A 21,802-nucleotide genomic window follows, 5' to 3' on the forward strand; every position below is an offset into this window, starting at 1 on the left:
AGGTCTCGCTGCAGACCACTGATCTCAGACGCCCACTCCTGAGACACCACCCCCATTAAAGGTCATATATTTTACCCCTTTAAGCAAGTTTATATTGGCCTCAGAGGTCCTCCCAAAAATGCCTGTGAAAATTGTGGCTGAAAAAACACTTTTGCATGTCCTCCTATCAGCTGCCAGCTGAGAGGATGATCAGGGGAAGAGGGTTGAACTTTCTTCCAAGCTGGAAGGGCCAACTGAGCCTGGGGGCGGGGCTTACTCCACACATGACATCATGAGGGGTAAATCTGAGAACGGCTTGTTTCAGCACACATTTTCTGAAAGTTGGAGAAAAAGAGGGGGGGCAGGATATGGATTTTTCTGATTCTTTGGGGGATTGTGCGCAGGCCAGGGCACATGTTTTTGTTAGAAAAGCCTGAAAAAGTGTATTTGCATAAAATGTGACCTTTAGGATGGAAGTGACATTTTATTTATCAATTTAGCCTTTGTTTAACCAGATGAAGACCTCTCGAAATCAAGGCTTACAGATTGTGATAAAATTATGTAATTCTAGCTGTTCCTAACCCGCCCTAACCCTTACAAGAAGTGTAATCTGATTTTATTTTCAAGTTTTTGCATGCATTTCTGTCCCGACATTTGTGTTGTGTGACAGCATTGACCTGCAGAAGCAGGTGTCTGACAGCAGCAATCTGCAGCCACACTTTCTTACCAATTGTATAATGCGTTGTTACTCAACCCTACTCAACCAAAGGGCCGAATTGTTGAAAAATGCATTTGCAAGAGCCACAATCTTGAGGTAAAGATAAAGGTGGCAAAAATGGTTAAAAAGCAACAAACACTGGGAGAAAAGTGGCAAAAATAGGTGGGAGGTGACCAAATAATGAGTTAAAAGTGGCAGAAACATTACAAAAAATTGACTCAAATGGGCAAAAATCAGAGAAAAGGTGGGAAAAATGGGCAAAAAGTGGAATTTAACTGCAAAAGGCAGCTTAAATGGGCAAGAAGTGGCAAAAAGGGACAAAAAATTGCAAAAAGCAGGATAAAAGTGTCAAACAGGGGAGAAATGTGACAAAAAAGTGGCCAAAATGGTCCAAAAGTGGCAAAAACGTCGAGAAAAATGAGTGAAAAGTGGCTTAAATGGGCAAAAATCAGAAAAAAAGGTGGGAAAGAGGGGCAAAAAGCACAAAAGAGTGGCAAAATGGGAAGTCATTGGCATTGAATTGTAAAAGGCAGCTTAAATGGCCATAAAGTGGCAAAAAAAGGCAATAAAAAGAGGCAAAAAATTGCAAAAAGCTGGATAAAAGTATTAAAAATGGGCTAAAAGCATTAAGAATGGAATCAAAGTAGCAAAAAATTGCAAATAAGGGCAATGGAAATATGCAGACAAAAATAGAGGTTGGCAATCAAGTTTAACAACTAAAGCCAACTGTGAAAGTGTGGGAAACTTTTTAATGCTACTTGCAATGGATCATTTCTGAGGTCCATTTTAGGGTTTTCTGGGGGAATAATGTTTCAATTACGACATAGAAGGGCCCAAAATCATCACAAAAGAGCCACACATTGAGTATAACTTGTCTAATTCCTTTTTTTCCCCACACATTGGTATGTTTAGAGCTTGTCAAGTCGCTGACCATGTTTTAAATTTATTTTACAAAATTCAAATATAGTCATGCAAAAGAGAACCACCCCCTGGTATATTCTTCCTGCAAGTGCGCCAAACAAGAAGTCTCATGTTGAAGATGAAGCTTAAATTTAGTTTAAATAGAAATATGGCCGACTGCAATTTGCAAACCGCAAAAGGTGCAATATTTCTTTAACCTGAAATGTGTGCCAAAATACCAGTCTAATACATGTTTGCAGCAGGGATGTTTTAATGCATCTTGCCAACATTCAAATCTACTTTTTTTTTTGGAACCATTTGCAGAAAATCTGACTTTTTTGTTTTTGTATCTTATCAGTCATAAAAATAATAATTCCCCTTAATACAACAATTCATATCAAATATGTAGTCAAAATAATCACAATTAGTTTTTTTTTTTTCAGACTTGTTCATCAATAGTTTAATCTAATCTCTTAATATGGTGTTTGTTATAATATAGCAGGGGTGTCAAACTCAAGGCTCGGTGGCCAAATCCGGCCCGTGGTGCAGTTATATCCGGCCCGCCAGATCATATCATATTTTTATTATAACTGGCCCACCAGTATGAGGTCTGCAGATTTCCTCCAGTACAAAAACGTGGACTTAACCTTGATGAATTACAAAATCCCTGATGACTCATAAAAATTATAAGTAGTAAAGAGTAGAAATAATGTGATTAAAAGTCAGGAACGTGGAAAAGAAATTTGTTTTCAATTCATATTTTCAATGTTGTATCTGACAATTATAACTCAAAGTTATGGTTTTAACTTATTGTCTCATATTTTGGCCTTTAAGAATCACAATTTTACATTTTGAGTAACAGTTTGATCTTTTAATCTCAATTTTTTAATTTTATCTCACATTTTGACCATTAGCACTCATGATTTTGGATTTTGTCTCATATTTTGACCTTTCAGATCAACAATTTTTAATTTTGAGCAATTTTTTGACTGTCAGAACTCATGATTTTGAATTTTACCTCCATATTTTGACCTTTAAAACTCATGATTTTTACTTGTTCTTACATTTTGTCATTTTCAATTCCTACCTTTGACATTTATCTTATTTTGACCTTTAAAACTAATGATTAAGAATTGTATCGTATTGTTTTGACCTCGAAAACTCGTGATTTGCAATTTTATCTCATTTTTTGACCTTTAAAAAAAATTCTTTATTTTATCCGATACTTGACCTTTTAAACTCTTGATTTTGATTTTTTTTCTCACATTTTTAACATCAAAAATTATGATATCAACTTTCTATCTCATATATTTGCCTTTTATTTTGACTTTAAATTTCAAAATGTTTTTATCTTTTGAACCAATATGTTTTACCTTTTCATCTCAGATTTTGAGCCTTTAGACCTATCATGTTGACTTTTTAAATATCAAAGTCATTTACAATCAGTGCTAAGCTTTTTCCCCCTTCTCTTCACTTCTGGTGAAAACAAGGTTGATGTTTTATGGTTAAATGTTGACCCCGTTAGGCCTCAGGTTAGAATCCGGTCAAAGTCAGAATCCGGCCACTGCTGTGATTGAGTTTGACACCCCTGTAATATAGTATGGTTAAATGCTTGTGCTTATTACACAAGATGTGGGATTTTGAATTTGCAATATTAGGAAAAAAATATTGCAATAAGATTATTTTACTAAATCGTTCAGCCTTTACTCACATCCTGAACTCCTGCATGGCTACCTTAGCAGCAACAAGCCTTCACACATGCAGCTGCTTTGAGTAAAATGTATGAAGTGAAAGATTTTCAAAGATGAGTGATGTTACTTGAGCGTCTTTATAAAAGTAATATGATGAAAATTTTAGAAAGAGAAGAAACAATGCATTCAATATGCAGAGTAGTACAGTATCATTCTGTGGGAAACAGCATTAAATCATACTTATTCCCAGTGCATGCTGATTAATACTCTACTGAAGTACTAACCCTCTCAGCGTTTGAGTAAAAGTCTCTTGCTGATCTACTGGTAGTAATTTGGGTTGCAGCATGCTCCATATGCCTTCATAAGCCTTTTTCACAGATGCACCCCTGAACATTTCTGTACAATCTGAAGATCTAAACCTTTCAACCCCCTCGACTTTGCATACACATTTTGCTGTGGGGCTGGCAGAGAAATTCCAGATGAAGTCGAGAGGGAAAAAAATTATGGTTGCATTCATACATGCAGCTACAAAGTCAAGATACATGAAGCAAAAAATCCAAGAGTATCACTAAAAGAAAGACTAATGTGGGGATGTCTCCTAAAGCAGTGGTTCCCAACCTGGGGTCCAGGGACCCCTAAGGGGGGCACCAAAGATCTCAGGGGGGGGTGCAAGACCCTGTCTACTCTGGCGTTGCCAAAATAAGATGTTCATTTAAAAATAAATAAATAATGATTAGAAACATAATGTACAACAGCATACAGGGCCAGAAAGATTAAAATATTATTATTATTAATATTTATTTTATTTTTTAGTTTATTTGACAGTGGCTATGCAAAACAAAACTGTCAAGCCACTGTTAGCTATAAAGCTAATTTTCATCTGTGGTCCCTAGGCAGAAAGATGTAAAAGAATATACAATACGGAGAGTATAAGAAGAGTCTGTACATTTCTAATCAAAAAAGGTCAAAATTTGTTTGGGAAAAAAATCTCAAATTTTTGAGATTATAAAGTCTTATATTTACATCATTTCATAGTTTAAAAAGTCAGGTATTTACATTAAAAAAAACAGAATTTCGGAGTTTAAAAAGTCTCAAATTTCCACATTAGAAACTCAAAACTTCTAATTTTTTTAAATCATGATTTTACAACACTGTTAAGTCAAAATTTTACAAGATACCAAACTGAAAACAGCAGTCAGATTTTGACTTTATAATCTGAAAAATTCCAATTTGGGGTTCAGGGACATTTACTGCTTTTCAGGTAATAAAAATTCCCCTTTTTTTTCTTATAAATTAACATTTTTAAACCAGTTTTTCCCCTCGAAATTAGCATTTCTTTTTCCCCAGAGTGGCAGTAATACAATGCTGTAATAATGGATAATTTGGACATAGCTCTTTAGTGGAGAACAAGTCTATATAGGCCTGTTATGTTGTCAATGAAAATTACAAATGATGTGTACTTTATCCAAGGGGGGCTTAGCTTTCTTTGATGAGAGAAGGGGGGCTCCAAGAGAAAAGGGTTGGGAACCAGTGTCCTAAAGGTTCAGTCTTGGGGTTGAGGTAAAATTCACGTCAACCTTGTAGGCTGTAGTTTTATTCATTTACACAAAGAGAGAAACCCATCAGCTGCACAGTGCTGTGTTTGCAGGATTTAAGGCTTCAGTCATTGGTGACATAACTTGTTTTTAGGGAGTTCCACTTCAAAAACCATCATCTAAACACTTACTGTTACTGTGTGGTCCAAAATATTCATTTTATCCACTTTAGTATGATATCACTGATTTATAATATCTAAACAACTAATTTATCTAACACACTCCATCTGGGCGTGCTGGTCCGTCACAGTTTACAGTATTAAGAGTGTGTGAATGAGCGATGGCACATTAAAGTGAACGTAACGGTCTGAATGAAAGCTTCACAAAAGCTTTAAAAGTGACTGTTATAAACACTCATGTAAGTCGCTTTGTAAGGAAACAAATCTTTACCACACAGGAAGTCTTTCGTTTAAGGTTTCCTTTTCATTTGGAACAAACAGGAGGACATTTCAACATTTTTTAAATCTCTGAAAGTCCTCACAGTAGAGATGGGATATGAGAGTACAGGTAAATAAGTCTGTAAAGCAAATTTAAAGATCCAAACAGAGAGAGAAAGACAACAATATGGGAACAAGGTTTAAAAGAGCTGCCACTCTTGTTTTCTCTTTACAGCTCACAGCTGCCATCCTCTCTGACAATAATTACAGTAATAAGACAATAGAGATCCATTTTATCAATGAAAACAATTGCTCCTTTTATGTCACTCATTTTGATTAAGAAAAACATACATAAAACACAAAAAGGAGGTTTTTTTGTAAACCATTATATAAAATGACACTTGATTGTATTAATGTGCATAAAATCTCTGCTGCTGCAAATGAAGATTTATTAAACTGGCATTTCGAAACATTTTAAGTTAAAGAAATATTGCAACTTCTACGATTTGTAAATAGCAGCAGGCCAAATTGCAATTTAGTATAATTTGCAATTAATTGCCCAGCCCTAACTCTAACTGATCCAATCTAAACCTATACTTCAGCTTTTTAAGACACAATAAACAGAAGACGTCACTCCCTGTCCTGATAAAACAGTTTGAACTTGTCTCCTGTATTTGACCTCTGATTAGAGGAACAGTCAGCACCAGAGAAGACCGCTATCCAGCATCGTGTTCTCAAGCGTGCTCATAAAAACCGTAGGCCTGGCGCCACAGCATGAATACAGCATGTGGAGATTAAGTACAGCGCTAACAAAGCTGGTCTTTAACTGATGTTTAATTGATTTTAACACACTGGATGAACAACTTTGAAGTGCAAGGTTGCTTTAGGTTGAGGGTTGTTCACTTAAATGTTTTCTGTGACTGAATCAACATTTTCCACAATCACTCTGTTTTCTGTTTTTGTTTTGAGGCTATTTTAGCTTCAAATATCAGCAGAGAGCTTGAATGGAAGGCACAAATGAGGAATAAAACCACCAAGATGTAACAATAGAAATAATTCTAGTGCTCTGGCTGCACCTACAGCTTGCTGCAGATTTAGTGATGCTGTTCAGATGGCAGCAAATTCCTGTAGATTCACTGTAATTGGCATGTACAGTGCATGTGGCCAGTTCTGATATTTAAAAGCTTGGTTGGCAAAAGTCCTACGCTGTGAGCCCTGTTCTGTCATTTATTAAATAGTGCTGCAAAGTCAAGACAAGGCCTTTTTAAATCTTTTACAGCTTTAAATCAGCTTACTTTGCAAACTGCTCATAAAAAAAGCTTTTTCATTGAGCTAATAAATTGCATGTAGACACTGTAGACCATCAACTAGATATTACAAATGAGGCTCTGAAAGAGCGTGCAGCTAACTCTAAAAGTTTTCTAATTTTGGTTTCTAAAGTGAAACTAATGCAGAAGCACGTTTGAACTGTTGAAATGTTGCAAAATAGTCTTTAGTCTTCATAATAATTATGTGCATTTTGTGAATGATTTCTTTTAGAAAAATAGCCACACTGGCCATGTGTCGCTATGGCTACCTTGAGATTTGTCTACCACAACCATTGCTTTTCTCTGTTTTAGATGCAGAGTCCAAAAAATACTTTGATTCTTTGAAAGGACAGGCATTCAGAGGCTTTTAGAGGTTTTATTGCCTTAAGAAAAATAGACATTCTTTATGTCTATTGTGCATGATACTGCAAAGTTTCCAGAAGACTGTTTCCAAGGTTTTCAGAGTGCCATAATTTACTGATAACAGAAATGTAGAAGATATAAACTTGTTTTAATACCAAAATAACAAAAAAAATCCTCTGCACCTATTATTGAATAATTTCTGGCTTTTTAATTACCCATACTTGCACAATTACCATACAAACTCACTTCACAAATCAGTAAGATCTCAGGCAAACACCACTCTCTTTTTGTGCAATTTAGAAGAAAAGGAAGAAAAACATGACTGGAGATGTGTGTTTTTCTCTGATCCTTTTCCTAATAAGTGCAGAGCAATTAATTGATTTTCAATTTCAATCACATTTTGGCTTCCTGTGATGGTAAAAACAAGATAATCACAATTATCAGGCTTCATGACATACAGTATGCTTGTTTTGACAATGTTGCACCCTGGAGTAACCTTGCTAAGCAGATGGATACGCCCGTTTCCTTGTTTTTCACTGACAAATCCATCTTGCAAAGCTCCCATTTGAACCATTTGGGCTTGGTTAGAAAGTGACAGAACCAATCAGCGATGAGGGGCAGTGATTTCAGGCACGGCAGAGTAGTGAGGTAAACAAGCAACAGCAAGAGGCCGGTGCAATTATGGTGGAAGAGCTTAGTGTGGATGCTGCTAAAGCGTAAGTTTTATCAGAACTTGATGACATTTCTTCGTTAAAAGAAGAACAAAGAACAGCAGTGAGTTGTTTTCTTTTCAAAAACCACAAAAATCGAGTACTTACATGTCTATAGTCGCCATGTTTTGCGTTATTCCTCAGTAGCTGCGCACGTGCAGCTCAATAGTGGCTACGTCACGTGTTTTGCTGCTCTGATTGGCCCGTAGAGATGTGACAGACAGAATGTTCATCCAGATGGATGTGTGAAACAAATCCATCTGGCGTTTCAGGTTAAACCCGGAGGGCAAGTTTTCAAACTTTGTCCACTTGGAGGGCACTCTGGAGCAGAGCAGTGGTTCTAAAAGTGGGAGGAGGTTCCCAGAGACCTTCCAAAAACAATGAATATTTTAAAATGATTTTAAATTGTATATTTTACCTGTTTTTATAATAGAATATATGCATATAATTAGTTAAATATAAAATATGCTTAGAATATAAGTCTGCAAACAACTCTTCAACCAACTTCAGGTACAGTGGGGGTCCGTGGTCTCTAGTACCATTTTTAGGGGGTAATGGGCTGAAAAGTTTGAGAACCTTGGCCCTAGAGGACACTTCACCCATCGTGTCCACTGAGAAGTACTCAAGTACAGTGGTTCTCAACTGGTGGGTCAGGACCCAAAAGTGGGTCACTTTTTTCAGTGGGCTGTGAACTTGTGCCTGGAAAAAAAAAATATGCAAACAATATCCAGGATGTACTGAAGCCTTAGGCAGACGTGCATCAATACGTTTTATTTTTACCTACCTACAAAGAGTACGATCTGGATTTTCTTATATGATCTTGACTTCTTTAGTTGAGGCCACTGCTCTAGAGGGCACTTCACTAAATTTTGTCAATTTTGACTGTACCATGGAAGCCAAGAGAGCACTTTAGCAGCGTTTTTCAAACATTCGGGGGCCGTGGGAAGCAGTCACCCCCAGCCTGCCCCATCTCTGAATCCCCCAGTGACCGGGTCAGACGACCTGTCCTGATGTATGCTTTCTGCATTTTTAATCATTTCTGTGAAACTTTGTGCACTTGTGCAAAATGCATACCTTTTTGGTTACAATAAAATAAAAAAAATGCATGTGTTTTATTTAAAGCTGCACCGATAGATTGGCTGAGGACCAGAATAAGTCGATTTTTGGCCTGCTTGGAAATTACCGTTACCATTTTGGATTTGACGCATGCATTTGACTAGGTTTAACGCATGCATGCAAGCCATTTCATGAAATTTCATGCCATGTAGACAGCGATAAGCAGCTCCAGAATGTGCAGCGCAGCATCGGCAGAGCTGCACAGACAGTCTCCAAGCTGCAACTGCACACAAATGCAGAAAAAAAATCTAAAGGAAAATGAAAGTTTCTCTTTTAGTGTTCACTGCAAGCATCCGCCTACTTGTGTATGTGTGCATATTCCCACCACCTCCCTTTATTGTGCACATGCACCTACAACGAACAAAAAAATTGAAAATCTATAAGAGACACGGTTTAAAATGATAAATCTAGCTGATAAAATAATATTTTTTTACAAATAACAAAAATAGGTATCAGCAGGTGAGACCAGGAGAAGTTTGGAGACCTGAAATCAGTGCATCTCTAGTTTTGTTTTGTTTAAAAAGACATCACTTAATAAGGTGATTTAATTGTTTAGAGTTTGTGGTATGAGTGTCAATTATAACTGCAACATGAATCAATATCTGATTAAAAACACATTTGCAATTAAAGAAGTGCATCTTTGCTGATATTGGTCTGATGAAATCAGACCAAATAGGCTATTTTGCAAGGTTCAATTTGTTCAATTAAGAAATTTGATTATGCACCGATTCTTTGACACAAAAAGCCTCTTTAAGACTGCCTCTGTCCAACCAATCTAAACCAGTTCTTTCTGATATTTTAGATTCTAATACCAGCAGAAATCAACAAAGAGGACAATCATTGTTGTAAAAGTAGAGCTCTCTGAAACAATGATGCCATCAATTTTTAAAAGCAGACAACAGGGGCAAAAACCAAATATAAGTATATGGGGCCTAAAACTGTAGAAAGTGTAACATCCATAACAAACAGTCAATGTTCAAACATCAATAACCTCTCCTGGTCAGCCATGCAAATTTGCAGGTCAAGGTTCACTTCTTTGCTGGCGAACTTGGAAGCTGTTTACCTAACTGCAACTTATCTCCATCATATTTCATGCAAACCATCAAACGCTGCAGTGAGGACTCAGCATCTATGTCTCAGACCAGCCTGATCACACGCCAGATTTCATTCACTTCTGAGGATCCTGCCAGCCAATCTGACATATAAACACACTCTGATGAGGCCAGCCTCATTTAAAGGCACAAGACTAGAGCAGTGCCTTGTAACTGGAGGCAGTGCACCTGGCTGCTTCCCAGGGCTGTGTGTTTGTGTTTCAGGAGAGGCTGCTGGCCCTTTAAAAGCTAAGATGGTGTCCTACAAGCTGCAGTTTCTGCCTTCCGTTTCCTTCCTGCCTCTCAGAGATCACAGAGCATTTAAAATTGGACCTGAGCTAACCTCGGAGAGAAAGAGAGAGCAGAAGACCGAGGAGATGGAGATGTTTCTGTAGGAAACATGGACATGACAGTGCCTTCAGCATGATGTTCTAGCGATGCAATGAGGTCGTTGTTACAAAAGTCTTCCATTAATTGCAACATAAACTGCCAGATTGCAAGGAGACACTTGCAATTGGCTGTTATGGACATAATTGCTCACTGACAGTCATATTTGGCGCATGACAGTGTCAGCTCTGCTTGTGTACAGGCAGATATCATCCACACACATAGAGGTTTCTTTTTCCATTGACCTGGGCAAAGTCAATAAGGTGCACTTACTTTCTTGTTACGGGTCTCCGTGTGCATCTCGGTTGCCGGAGCGTTGCAGCGGCGGAGGGGTGGAGCAGCAGGAGCAGGAGGGGGTCGGTCGGGGCTTTGGGTGTAGCTCTATCAGAATAAGAACTGTTGTGGGTTTAGGGGGGCTAGTTTTCCACCTTTACAGTCAAATTTCGGGATATAGGTACACGATCCCTGCCTCTTCCAGTGTTTCTTTTCAGTTCATATCCGCAGCGTCGAAGGTTCCCTTTGCTCCCCCCAAAAAACAGCCAGTCTCTCTGAGTCTCTCCCTCTCTCTGACGGCGTGTTGTTGCCGTGTATTCAAGGGCTGGGCTCTCTCTCTCTGCCTTTTCCTCCTCCGCCTCTCCCTGCTTGTGACCCCACCCTGCGTCCCCACCCCTCATCTCTCTGTCAGTCAGTGGAGGAGCTGCGCAGCCCTGCAGCCCTGCAGAGGAGCCGAGCTGCCGGCGACCCGAGAAGGAAGAGAGGGGCTGCCTGCTGCACAAGCGAGCTCTAATGCATAGGAACTTTCAAAAAATGCACGCAAACTGCTCAGCTCTGTGGATGTACCCCCCATCTATTATTGCAGAGCTGCAGCAGAGATGGTGAAGAGAAGCACCCATGTCACCTTACTGACGTCAGCCAGCAGGCTAATTGAGGACACTCCATCTGGGTTGGGAGGGTGGGAGCGGTTTACAGTATCCAGCAAGGCTTTGCAGCTTTTATAAAACAGCGCACATGGATGAATAAAAGGCAGCAGGATCTGATGATAGACACGGGGTTATAACCACACCTTTTCTAATGAAGCAGGGTGTGGCTAATGACATGCTTTATGTGCATGTTTTTATTTTTAAAACATATTTCACAATAGCATAAAAAAGCAGGCAGCATGTTAGGTCTGGTTTGGATTATGGACGAAAAGCAAGACTCAGCCAAGCATATAAAATCAGCATTTATGCTCAAATATATGATAATTCATTAATAATGATATCAAACATATGATAAATCTGTCATTTTGATCAAGATAAATGTAAAAACGATAAAGTCATATTTTCCCAATAAATTCTTGTATATTTTGTCGATAAATATATATTATTTATATTATATGATGAGTAACAGGTTCTAAATATTTATTCAACAAATGGAAATGGGATCTGAATGGATTGTTTAGATGGTTTGCAGAAATAGGTTGGCGTTTGACGTTTTGTACCTTTTTGGGCATGTGAATCAAATTTATCTTACTGCTGACATTTTTTCTCCTTCGATTTTTTTATTCTTATTAACCATTCCATCATTTCCACACAGGCATTTTTATTCAAGTTAAATAATTTCTGCATTAAACAAGATGTATGACTATATATTCATGAGAAAGGAGCTACCAAGCGAATCATGCTCCCTCAAATCATTTCCCCAGTAACCATATTTATATTTTTGTTCTTGTAGGTCTTTTTACTACATTTCCCATGATTCCACAGAGCGGAACGGGAAGCACACGGCGGAAACATGCGAAGGTAAAAAAAAAAAAAAAAACAACTTTCGTTATCATAGACCGGTAATTTTCTATACATTGTGGCTTTGAAGACAAAGTAGTTTGTCAATAGAATATTTTTGAATAAGTGTAAAATCAAAAATACACTTTCAAAGTCGATACGTCCGTTGAACGTAGCCGAGTTGTTCTACTTCTGGCAGCACTGTTGTCATGGAGATAGCAGCAGCGAGCTAAGCTAGCGTTAGCTACTTCGTTGTAGCTGTGTAGGTTTTGTTATGAACAATTTAACTTGAAGTTACGTTCAATTCGACATTAATACCGTCCCTTTCTCACTCGTAGCTGCATGTAAGTGGCCCATTTCGGCTCCGGTTGTTTTCTCGTTCGCCCCTTTTGTTTAATAATTAGACTGAGATATAGCTGTTCGCTCTAATTTCATTCACTCAGAAGCAAACTCAGCTTCCACAGCTTCCTGGACCATCAGATTACATACTTTCTAACGAACCCTTTTCTAAAAAAAAGTTGGGTCACTGTGTAAAACGTTAACGACAGAATGCAACCATCGTCAAATCTCACAAACTCATATTTTTTCTCAATAGAACATTAACAACATATCAGACGTTGAACCCGAGTCATTTTACCATTTCATGAAAAATATTAGCCCATTTTGAATTTGATAGCTTCCACACATCTCAAAAAAAGCAGGGGCCATGTTTTATTGCATCCCCTTTTAACAACAGTCTGTAAAGGTCTGAGAAGTGAGGAGACCTGTCGCTGTAATTTTGAGAGGAATGTTGCCCCATTCTTGTCTGATGTATGATTCTAGCTGCTCAACAGCCCTGGGTCTGCTTTGCTAGTCTTTTCCTTTTCTGATGCTCCAAATGTTTTCTGTTGGTGAAAGTTCTACTTGCCATTTCAGCACCCGGACTCTTCTATTGTGAAGCCAGGCTGTTGTGATGGATGTGATATGTGGTTTAGCATTATCTTTGCCGAAACATTCAAGGCCTTCCCTGTAAAAGACGTGGTCTGGATGGGAGCATATGTTGCTCTAAAACTTCTGTCTACTTCTCAGCATTGATAGTGCCTTTCCAGATGTGCAAAGCCTGTTTTAAGCTTGATGCATCCTTGAAGTCGAAAGTGTCTGCACATCAAAGCAGCCCTTCAGACACGTCCCTTCACGAAGGCCCTGGTGCGGCAAATTTTCAACTGGACAAGCACATCTCTCAAATTTTTTTCAGACAAGGATGTTCAAGGTATCAACACATGCAACAGACGGGGTTTTCAGAGAATCTTCCCCCTAGCTTTCAGCGTCACGATTCCACGTCTGTTTGTCTCCGTGCAGCCGTCCATGTGGAAAGCATAACCAAGCCTTAAGCTGCCCACGCCATAGGGCACTAATGCAACCCCATACCATCAGATATGTAGGCTCTTGAACTGTGCAAGGATAACAAGCTGGATGCTCCCTCTCGTCTTTATAGTCCACAGAACAAAGAAACTGGGATTTCCAAAAAGAATGTCAAATTTTGATTCATCTGACCACAGAACAGTTTTCCATTTTTCTTCTGTCCATTTTAAATTAGATTTTTTTTTTTTTCTCGGATTGGCAAACCTCTGCCCATCTTTGCTTCTGAGAGAATCTGCCTCACTAAAATGTTCCTTTTATATCCTGTCATGTTATTGACCTGTTGCCAACTAACCTGATTAGTTGTAAAATGCTCCTCCAGCTGTTTTTCACTAGTACCACTTACTTTCTCAGTCTTTTGTTGCCACATCCCTACTTTTGAGAAGTGGTGCTTCCATCAGATTGAAAAATAGCTAATATTTTTCATGAAATGGTCGAATGTCTCATTTTCAACATCAGATATGTTATTATGTTCTTCTGTGAATAAAATATGGGTTCTTAAGATATGATAATCATTGTTATCTGTTTTTATTTACACAGTGCCCAAACTTTTTTGGAACCAGAGTTGAAATTATTGCAGCTGAAGCCCTGCTCCTTATTCTCATATCCAGACAAAAGTTACAAAAAAATGTCCACTGAAATACTTCAATACTACATATCTAATTTTTTGCATTTTTTTTGGTCCAACTACTACCAAATAAGCTTAGCCACCAGAGAGTATTGTTGATGTGTCATGTCCATGCTGTCATATAAAGGGTCCACTGGGATTCTGACCTTCTGTTGTTGTGTTTTGTTGGTCAGAGTGAGCCGGCGGTCCTGTGAGGATGGCCCACTGCTGGAGGAACAGGAGACTGAGGGTCAGAGGCAGCTCCACAACCTCCTGCTGCAGCAGCTCCACACTGACGTGGACGTTGACAGGTCAGAAACTTTTACAGAACCGAAGCTTTTGAAAGCTTTTAAAATAATCAAACTCTTGTCATTTCTGGCTCAAAGTTGAATCTGTTTTTGGGATCATTGTCCTGAAACATTCACTGAAAGGGTCACTCAAATAGTGATTAACCTATCTCTGGATGAAATTGATATTGCACAAGTGGTGATAGAAACATCAGGGGCATTGATGAAACCTGTGTCTGTGTTTTTTATGTATCACAGTTGGAAAGACAGCCTGCAGCTCTGTTCCCAGCAGGTCTGTCTGTGCTATAAAAAAGCTCTGATATGCTGCCTTCACTGAGTCCACAGGAGCAGCCTGGAGGAGGGTTTATACACCTCCCCTAGGGCTACATAGTCTTACTCAGTATCAATAATGTGTTATTTTAAAACTTCAAAAACATTCTACGTCTTTAAAGGTGTCTGTGGCTGTACACTTCATTTAAAAGCCTGGCCTCATTTTCGATATTTAATTCTGTCTTACAGATGTGTAGCCAAGAAACAGTGCTTCGCCCCAGCGGCGTTGTACCGGCCGTTTGGTGATCAGGCAGCTGGGGTGAGGAGTCTCTCCCAGTTTCAGGCCCTGCAGGATGGAGAGAAGGAGCTGGCTAGCCTCCGGGAACTGGGTTTAACCGAGGCAGAGATCCAGCTGTGGCAGAGCAGAGACGCACCGGAGGGAGCCGAGAAGGTGATGATGAAGACACTGAGGGGTTTCTAGCCTTGAATGTGTAAAGTTTGCTTGATTTTCTCATCTTTTTTCCGTGTTCTTAATCCAAACACTTTTAAGATACCATGGATGGGAAGTTTTAAAACATCTGAATTTGTGCATAATATGAAACAAATGAAGGAAACATCAGGAGTACATTTGAAATGCCACATTAAGCATGAAATCCACTTGTATAATTCTACCCCAATAATGATGTAACTATTTAATCTCTGGGGTAATACGCAAATAACCATGCCATAAATGTCATCTGTTTCTGTGCCCACACAGTCCCATGGTGTGTGCACAGCTCCAGGTGTGAAGCAGCAGCGCCTGCAGGTGATCAGAGACAAGATTGAAGCTCGGGCTGAACTCCTGGCCCGCCCACAGCGCTTCGCCTCCAGCCGGCCGCTGTCACGCCGGGAGATGGAGATCGAACAGTCACTTTTTCAGGGGAATGATCGTCTGGGCTTTCTTACTGCACTTTACCACAGAGGTACAGATGGATTTAGTCACTGTGAAGATTACCAGAGTTATTTTTCTATGAGAAACACGGCCAAACTGTTGTTTATGACAGGATGGAGAGGCAGAATAATGAAAGAAAATTCAGAGGGGAGGTTGGCCTGGTAGAAATTCTGCTTGAATTAAACTCAGCAAAATCAAATAATGACTGGCAGAGACACATTTCAGGATCTCCTAAGAGTACCACAGATGACAGTTTCTTTATTCCTGGTCTAATAACAGAGTTTTAATGGAGGTTAGATTATCTACAGGGCTTAGGTTTAGTTTTAGACGTCTTGAATGTGATTGTGTCTTCATTCTGCAGGTCTACAGTGCTGTGAAAAGTATTTACCCCCTTTCTGATTACTGATGTTTTTGCATATTAATCACAGTTAAATGTTTCAGATCATCACACCAATTTTTATATCTCACAGAGACAACCCAAGTAAATACAAAATGTAGTTTCTAAATAATGATTTTATGTATTAAGGGGGAAAATTTCCAAACTTATCTGGCCCTGTGTGAAAAAGTAATTGCCCCCTTTGTTAAATCATGAGTTAACTGTGACTAACCACAGTTTTTAGAAAGCTGAGTTCAATTTTACGGGCCACACCCAGGCCTGTTTACCGCCAGATTTGTTGAATCAAGAAATCACTTAAATAGAAGCTGTCAGACAAAGTGAAGTAGGCGACAAGATCTCAGAAAGAAACGCATCATGCCACGATCCAAAGAAATTCAAGAACAAATTAGAAACAAAGTGATTGAAATCAATCAGTCTGGAAAAGGTTACAAAGACATTTCCAAGGCTTTGGGACTCCAGCGAACCACAGTCAGAGCCATTATCCACAAATGGAGAAAACTGGGAACAGTGGTGAACCTTCCCAGGAGTGGTCAGCCAACCAAAATGACTCCAAGAGTGCAACGATGACTCATCCAGGAGGACACAAATGAACCCAGAACCACATCCAAAGACCTGCAGGCCTCACTGGCCTCAGTTAAGGTGAGAGTTCATGACTCAACCATCAGAAAGACTGGGCAAAAACGGCATCATGGGAGAGTTCCAAGGCTGAAACCACTGCTGACAAAGAAGAACACAAAGGCTCGTCTCACATTTGCCAAAAAAACATCTTGATGATCCCCAAGACTTTTGGAGACATATTCTGTAGACTGATGAGACAAAAGTTGAACTTTCTGGAAGGTTTGAGTCCCGTTACATCTGGAGTAAAAATAACAGCATTTGATGAAAAGATACATTATGCTAACAGTCAAACATGGTGGTGGCAGTGTGATGGTCTGGGTCTGGGGCTGTTTTGCTGCTTCAGGACCTGGACCATTTGCTGTGATTGATGGAACAATGAATTCTGCTGTCTACCAGAAAATCCTGAAGGCCAACGTCCGGCTATCAGTTCGTGCCCTCAAGCTCAAGCACTCTTGGGTTATACAGCAGGACAACGACCTGAAATGTACCAGCAAGTCCACCTCTACATGGCTGAAAAAACACAAAATGAAGGTTTTAGAGTGGCCAAGTCAGGGTCTGGACTTATATCCAATTGAGATGCTGTGGTGTGACTTTAAACAGGAAGTTCATGCTAGAAAATCCTCCACTATGGCCGAGTTAAAACAATTCTGCAAAGAAGTGTGGGACAAAATTCCTCCACAGCGATGAGAAAGACTTATAGCCAGTTATCTCAAACACTTGATTTCAGTTATTGCTGCCAAGGGTGGAACAACCAATTATTAGGTTCATTAGGTTCAAATCAAATAAGTATGTGATGTATGTTAATGAGGGCCTTTCTGTGCGGAATTTGCATGTTCTTCCCATGCATGCTTGAGTTATCTCCAAGTACTCTTCCCACCACCAAAGACGTGCTTGTTAGGTTAACTGGTGACTCTTAATTGCCTGTAGGTGTGAATGTGAGCATTTTTGAGTTGATTTCTAGACCAGTGATTTTAGATATATATATATATATATATATATATATATATATGTATATGTATAATCAATCATTAGAATTTAACCAAAGTATCTGTACCTTTATCTGTAGTTTTACTTGAGTCTTGTAATCTTCCTGCTTTACCTGCCAGAAAATGTAACCGTGTGTCCTTGTTCTCTTTCCCTCACAGATGAAGATAACCAGGATGGCCAGCAGGGGGAGTCATCCTCTAACCCAATGGATTCTCTCTACAATGACGTCCTCAGCAAGGATAAACAACGAGCATCACGTCAGGACTTCCAGAAAGACACAGCTGTAGAATCAGACACATCTACTCAGAGAACTGAATCTGACCAATCACAGGACTCACAGAAGGACAGCAACCAATTAAAAGAAACTCCTGATCATCATTTAGAGTCACAGGGTGAAAAGAGTTGCTTGCCTGGACAGTCAGAGTGGACATCAGTCACCTCAGAACAGCAGCAGGCTCAGGACAGACCGTCTGCTCGGACACAGATAAATATCAAACAGCCAATCAGGAGTCTGTGTGGAGCGGCGGGACCGCTGACTGTCAGAGGGGAGATAGAGACGATATCAGATGAAGAAATCCTGAACAACAGAGAATCTGAAGAGGGGATCAAGAGCATACCGAGGTTCAGAAACTACCAGCGGGGACAGCCCTCCAAGGTATCAGGAAATGCTTCCTGTTTGTAGGAGTCCAAGACTTTTTTGATGGGACAGAGAGAGAGGGTGATGAATGCATGAAAGAAACAACAGGCTGGATTTGAACCCAGGCCGTCAGTGTTGAAAACAGCTGCCTTTGTGCATTGTGTGCATTGACATAAATACTAGACTTCCTGCTCCCTGACCCTATTAACCAAAACGATTTCTCCCTATTTTATTTTTTTAAACTTATTCTTGTTTTCATCCCTGCAGGTGCTGTGTGTAAAGAATCTGAGTGCACAGGCATCTGTGGCCCAGCTAGTGGCGCTGTTCTCCAGGTTTGAACAGGAGAATGGACCGTCAGTCGTTTACCGCCTGCTGACAGGAAGGATGAAGGGTCAGGCCTTCATCACTCTGCCAGGTGAGACAGCATTTTCTAGGACAAGTCTGCTGCCTGTGATTTAACTATTTAGGTCTCGCTTTAAAAATAAACCTACATCCTTTATAAGTCAAACATTTGATCTATTATTTGGTGTTTTTCTTTGTTTTTCTTTGGCAGACGCTGAAACAGCAGAGAAAGCCCTGCAGTTGGTCCATGGATACCGGTTACACGGGAAACCTTTGGTGGTTGAGTTTGGCCGTGAGCGACAGGAAGAGGAGAAACAGAGGGAGCAGGAAGTGCAGGAGGGGAATAATTAGGACTTTTTAAATGTTTATTACTAACAACAACCTGAAGCATGTATGCTGTGAATAATGTTATTTTTTATAATTTCATTTGCAGAGGAATACATTTCCTTTGTTAACTTCACACAAATAAACTCCTGTTCTATTTTCACCTAAGCTTTCTGATTTCATTCATTCTGTATTCGTAAGAGTCAAAGTAAGCTGGGAAAAAATAAATTATAAACAAGATTAGCAAACATTTGAATAGAAGAGAGAAGCCTGGTTTGTGAACCCCATGCACAGAACTGTTCTAGAAGTGGACGGCTCAGGTCCAAATCCAACCTCTGGCTCCTCTCCCACATGTTATTCCCCTCTCTCTCCCTCCTGGGTTTCCCCTCTATCCCTGTCCTCTGTCTCTAATTTAAGAAAAACACCTAAATATAAATCTCTAATATGTGTCTTCATCTAATGAGACAGTTTCTTTCGTTAAAATTAAATGCCCCCTTCTATTATCAAATCCAGTATTTCTTCAAGCGTCTGAGTTTTGGTTTTACATGGTTCTGTTGGCTGAGGATCCATTATACAGGTGATATGCCGGGAGACAACAGGTGTTTTTCAGGCCCCTGGACATCCACAGCAGGACCAGCTCATGGCAACCCTACTACCCGCCTAGACGGTACCCTAGGCCAGTGGTTCTCAACCTTGGGGTCGGGACCTCATTGGGAGACACTGAGAGGGGGTCTCCAGATTCCCTAAAAAAAAGCTAAGAATATTTTTTAAATAACACTGTTCCCACTTTACACCAATTTAAACCCATTTTCATCTATTTTCCCTTTAGTTTTAACACATTTCTGCCATTTAAGACCCATTTTTGTAAATTTTAAACTCTTTCCACCACTTTTTTCTGCCTGTTTTTGTCACCTTTAAACCAATTCTTGCCACTTAAGATTAATATTGCCTCTGTTGACATATTATTGCCAATATTAACCCTTTTTTGCCACTTTTTTTACACCCATTTTTTCCTATTTTACCAAAATTTTCCTATCTGATATGCCAATTTTTGCTAGTTTAACCAGTTTCTGCAAATATCTGCCTATTTTCTCTTTCTTAGTTAACTTTTTTTTCGCCAGTTTATATAAATTTTTAAATTCAATTCAATTTTTTCACCAAATTTCCACACATTTTTGCCAAATTTAAAGCAATTCCAGCCACATTAGAGCTCCCTTTTACCACTATTTATGCCCATTTTTTGCCACTTCAACCCATTTTTGCCAATGGCTTTTTTTTTTGCCATTTTTATATTATTGTTGCCACTTCTAACCCATTTCTGCTTCTTTTAAAATCCAATTTCACCACTTTTCCACCCCCTTTTTTGCCATTTTTAAGCCATTTTATCAATTTTTAACCCATTTTAATTCTTTTTTTCCCCCCACAACAGGGATTCCCATTTTTAAGGCAGCTATTTACTACACAAATTATTAAAAAAATGTGTACATTTTATTTTTATGAAGATTATTTTCAAGGGAGTTTTACTACCAAGAGCATATTTTCATATTTTGACTTAGTGTTTTTGTGCAAAACAGTTAATATAGTAGGATTAAAAATAATAAAATGTTAAAAAATACCAGTGCTCATGCTGAAAAGAAGCTTGAATAGATTAATATGAAAGTAAAAGTGCAAAATATAATATACTGAAACAGAAAAGTATGAACAAAGGTGCAGAGGAGTAGCTCCACAGACATGCAGGAATTTGGGGGATTTTTTTTTTTTTTTTAATGAATAGTAATAGTTTCATTTTCACCCAAACTTTTATTCAAGGCAAAAACAAAACATTGAAAAATAACACATTTTACCACTGTCTTTACACTTAAAGGCTTTCATAAAGCTTTTATTCTGAAATTCACTAAGCAGGAAGTTTAATCAGACACACAGGAAAACCCCTTGACCTTACTGTTATCAATACATGTTAATAATGTATAAAAGATAAAGCAAATATCATGGATGATTATTCACATTACACATTTTAGGAAAAAACAAACAAACAAAAAAAACCAAACAAACAAACAAATATTTTGTTTGGATATGGTGTGCCCTGAGATTGTGGCTGATTATTGCTGCACTGTGAACTGAAAAAGTCTATCTGGAATACAGTATTATTCCTATTTTTGGACACTAGATGGAGCTATTAAGACTTGAAAAACAAGAGGGGAGAGAGGAAGGCATCAATAGGGCTACAGGGGTTGATTATGTACGGTCCTGTTAATAGGTATCTATCTCCTTCTTGATTTCTTTTTTTTTTTTTCCATATTTGTCACACTCAAATGTTTCAGATCTGCAAACACATTTTTACACTAGACAATGACAACCTGAGTTAATACAAAATAAAGTTCTTAGATGATGTCAAGCCCTCTTACCTGGTCCTGTGTGGAAAAAGTAATTTCTCTCGTGTTAAATCAGGAATTGACTGTGATTCACCACATTTTTTTTCTTTGAGTTCAGCTTCATTTGCCACACCCAGGCCTGATTACTGCCAGACCTGCTGAATGAATAATTCCCTTAAATAGAACCCATCAGACAAAGCTAAGTAGACTAAAGGATCTCCAACACATCATGGCGCCACCTAAAGAAATTCAAGAACAGATGAGAAACAAAATCATCAACATCAGTCTTAAAAGGGTTCCAAAGACTTTTCTAAGGCTGAGAGACTCAACCACCCACGAGGAGAACCATTATCCACAAATGGAGAAAGCTTTGATCAGTGGTAAACCTTCCTAGGAGTGGCTGGCCTACCAAAGTGTGCATCAATGACTCATCCAGGAGGTCCCAGAAGAATCCAGACCATCATTTAAAGCAGTGTTACTCAACCCTGCTCAACCAAAAAGTCGAATTGTTGAAAAATACATTTGCAAGAGCCACAATCTAAGTGGTAAAAAGTGGCAAAAATGGTCAAAAAGCAGCAAACACTGGGAGAAAAGTGGCAAAACTGGGTGGGAAGTGACTAAAATGGTCAAAAATTAGA

The 21,802-nt window shown here is 39.0% G+C and overlaps 2 protein-coding genes across 3 annotated transcripts in view; one reads left to right on the top strand and one right to left on the bottom strand.

The window, feature by feature from the left end:
* Nucleotides 1-10,824, bottom strand: part of klf8 (Kruppel-like factor 8) — a 124,777-nt gene extending 113,953 nt beyond the window's left edge. For both annotated transcript variants that reach the window (XM_041802021.1, XM_041802020.1), the window contains exon 1: nucleotides 10,508-10,824. In XM_041802021.1, coding sequence (XP_041657955.1) covers nucleotides 10,508-10,534 — 27 coding nt within the window. In that variant the 5' untranslated portion in view covers nucleotides 10,535-10,824. The remainder of the gene's footprint in view (nucleotides 1-10,507) is intronic.
* A 1,151-nt stretch (nucleotides 10,825-11,975) lies between these two features.
* Nucleotides 11,976-18,955, top strand: rbm41 (RNA binding motif protein 41). The gene is made up of 7 exons (XM_041801550.1): nucleotides 11,976-12,015; nucleotides 14,194-14,310; nucleotides 14,806-15,007; nucleotides 15,314-15,518; nucleotides 17,648-18,144; nucleotides 18,394-18,541; nucleotides 18,680-18,955. The coding sequence occupies exons 1-7, from the start codon at nucleotides 12,008-12,010 to the stop codon at nucleotides 18,817-18,819; spliced, it is 1,317 nt and encodes a 438-aa protein (XP_041657484.1). The 5' UTR covers nucleotides 11,976-12,007; the 3' UTR covers nucleotides 18,820-18,955.
* Nucleotides 18,956-21,802: the final 2,847 nt, after the last annotated feature.

Source organism: Cheilinus undulatus, linkage group 12 (assembly GCF_018320785.1).
Source record: "Cheilinus undulatus linkage group 12, ASM1832078v1, whole genome shotgun sequence".
Taxonomy (NCBI): Eukaryota; Metazoa; Chordata; class Actinopteri; order Labriformes; family Labridae; genus Cheilinus; species Cheilinus undulatus.

Bases quoted from the DNA above. Each gene is read 5' to 3' on its own strand.
- rbm41 (XM_041801550.1), top strand. The intron at 14,311-14,805 runs GTCAGAAACTTT...TCTGTCTTACAG, and splicing joins ACTGACGTGGACGTTGACAG to ATGTGTAGCCAAGAAACAGT. The intron at 15,008-15,313 runs GTGATGATGAAG...GTGCCCACACAG, and splicing joins CACCGGAGGGAGCCGAGAAG to TCCCATGGTGTGTGCACAGC.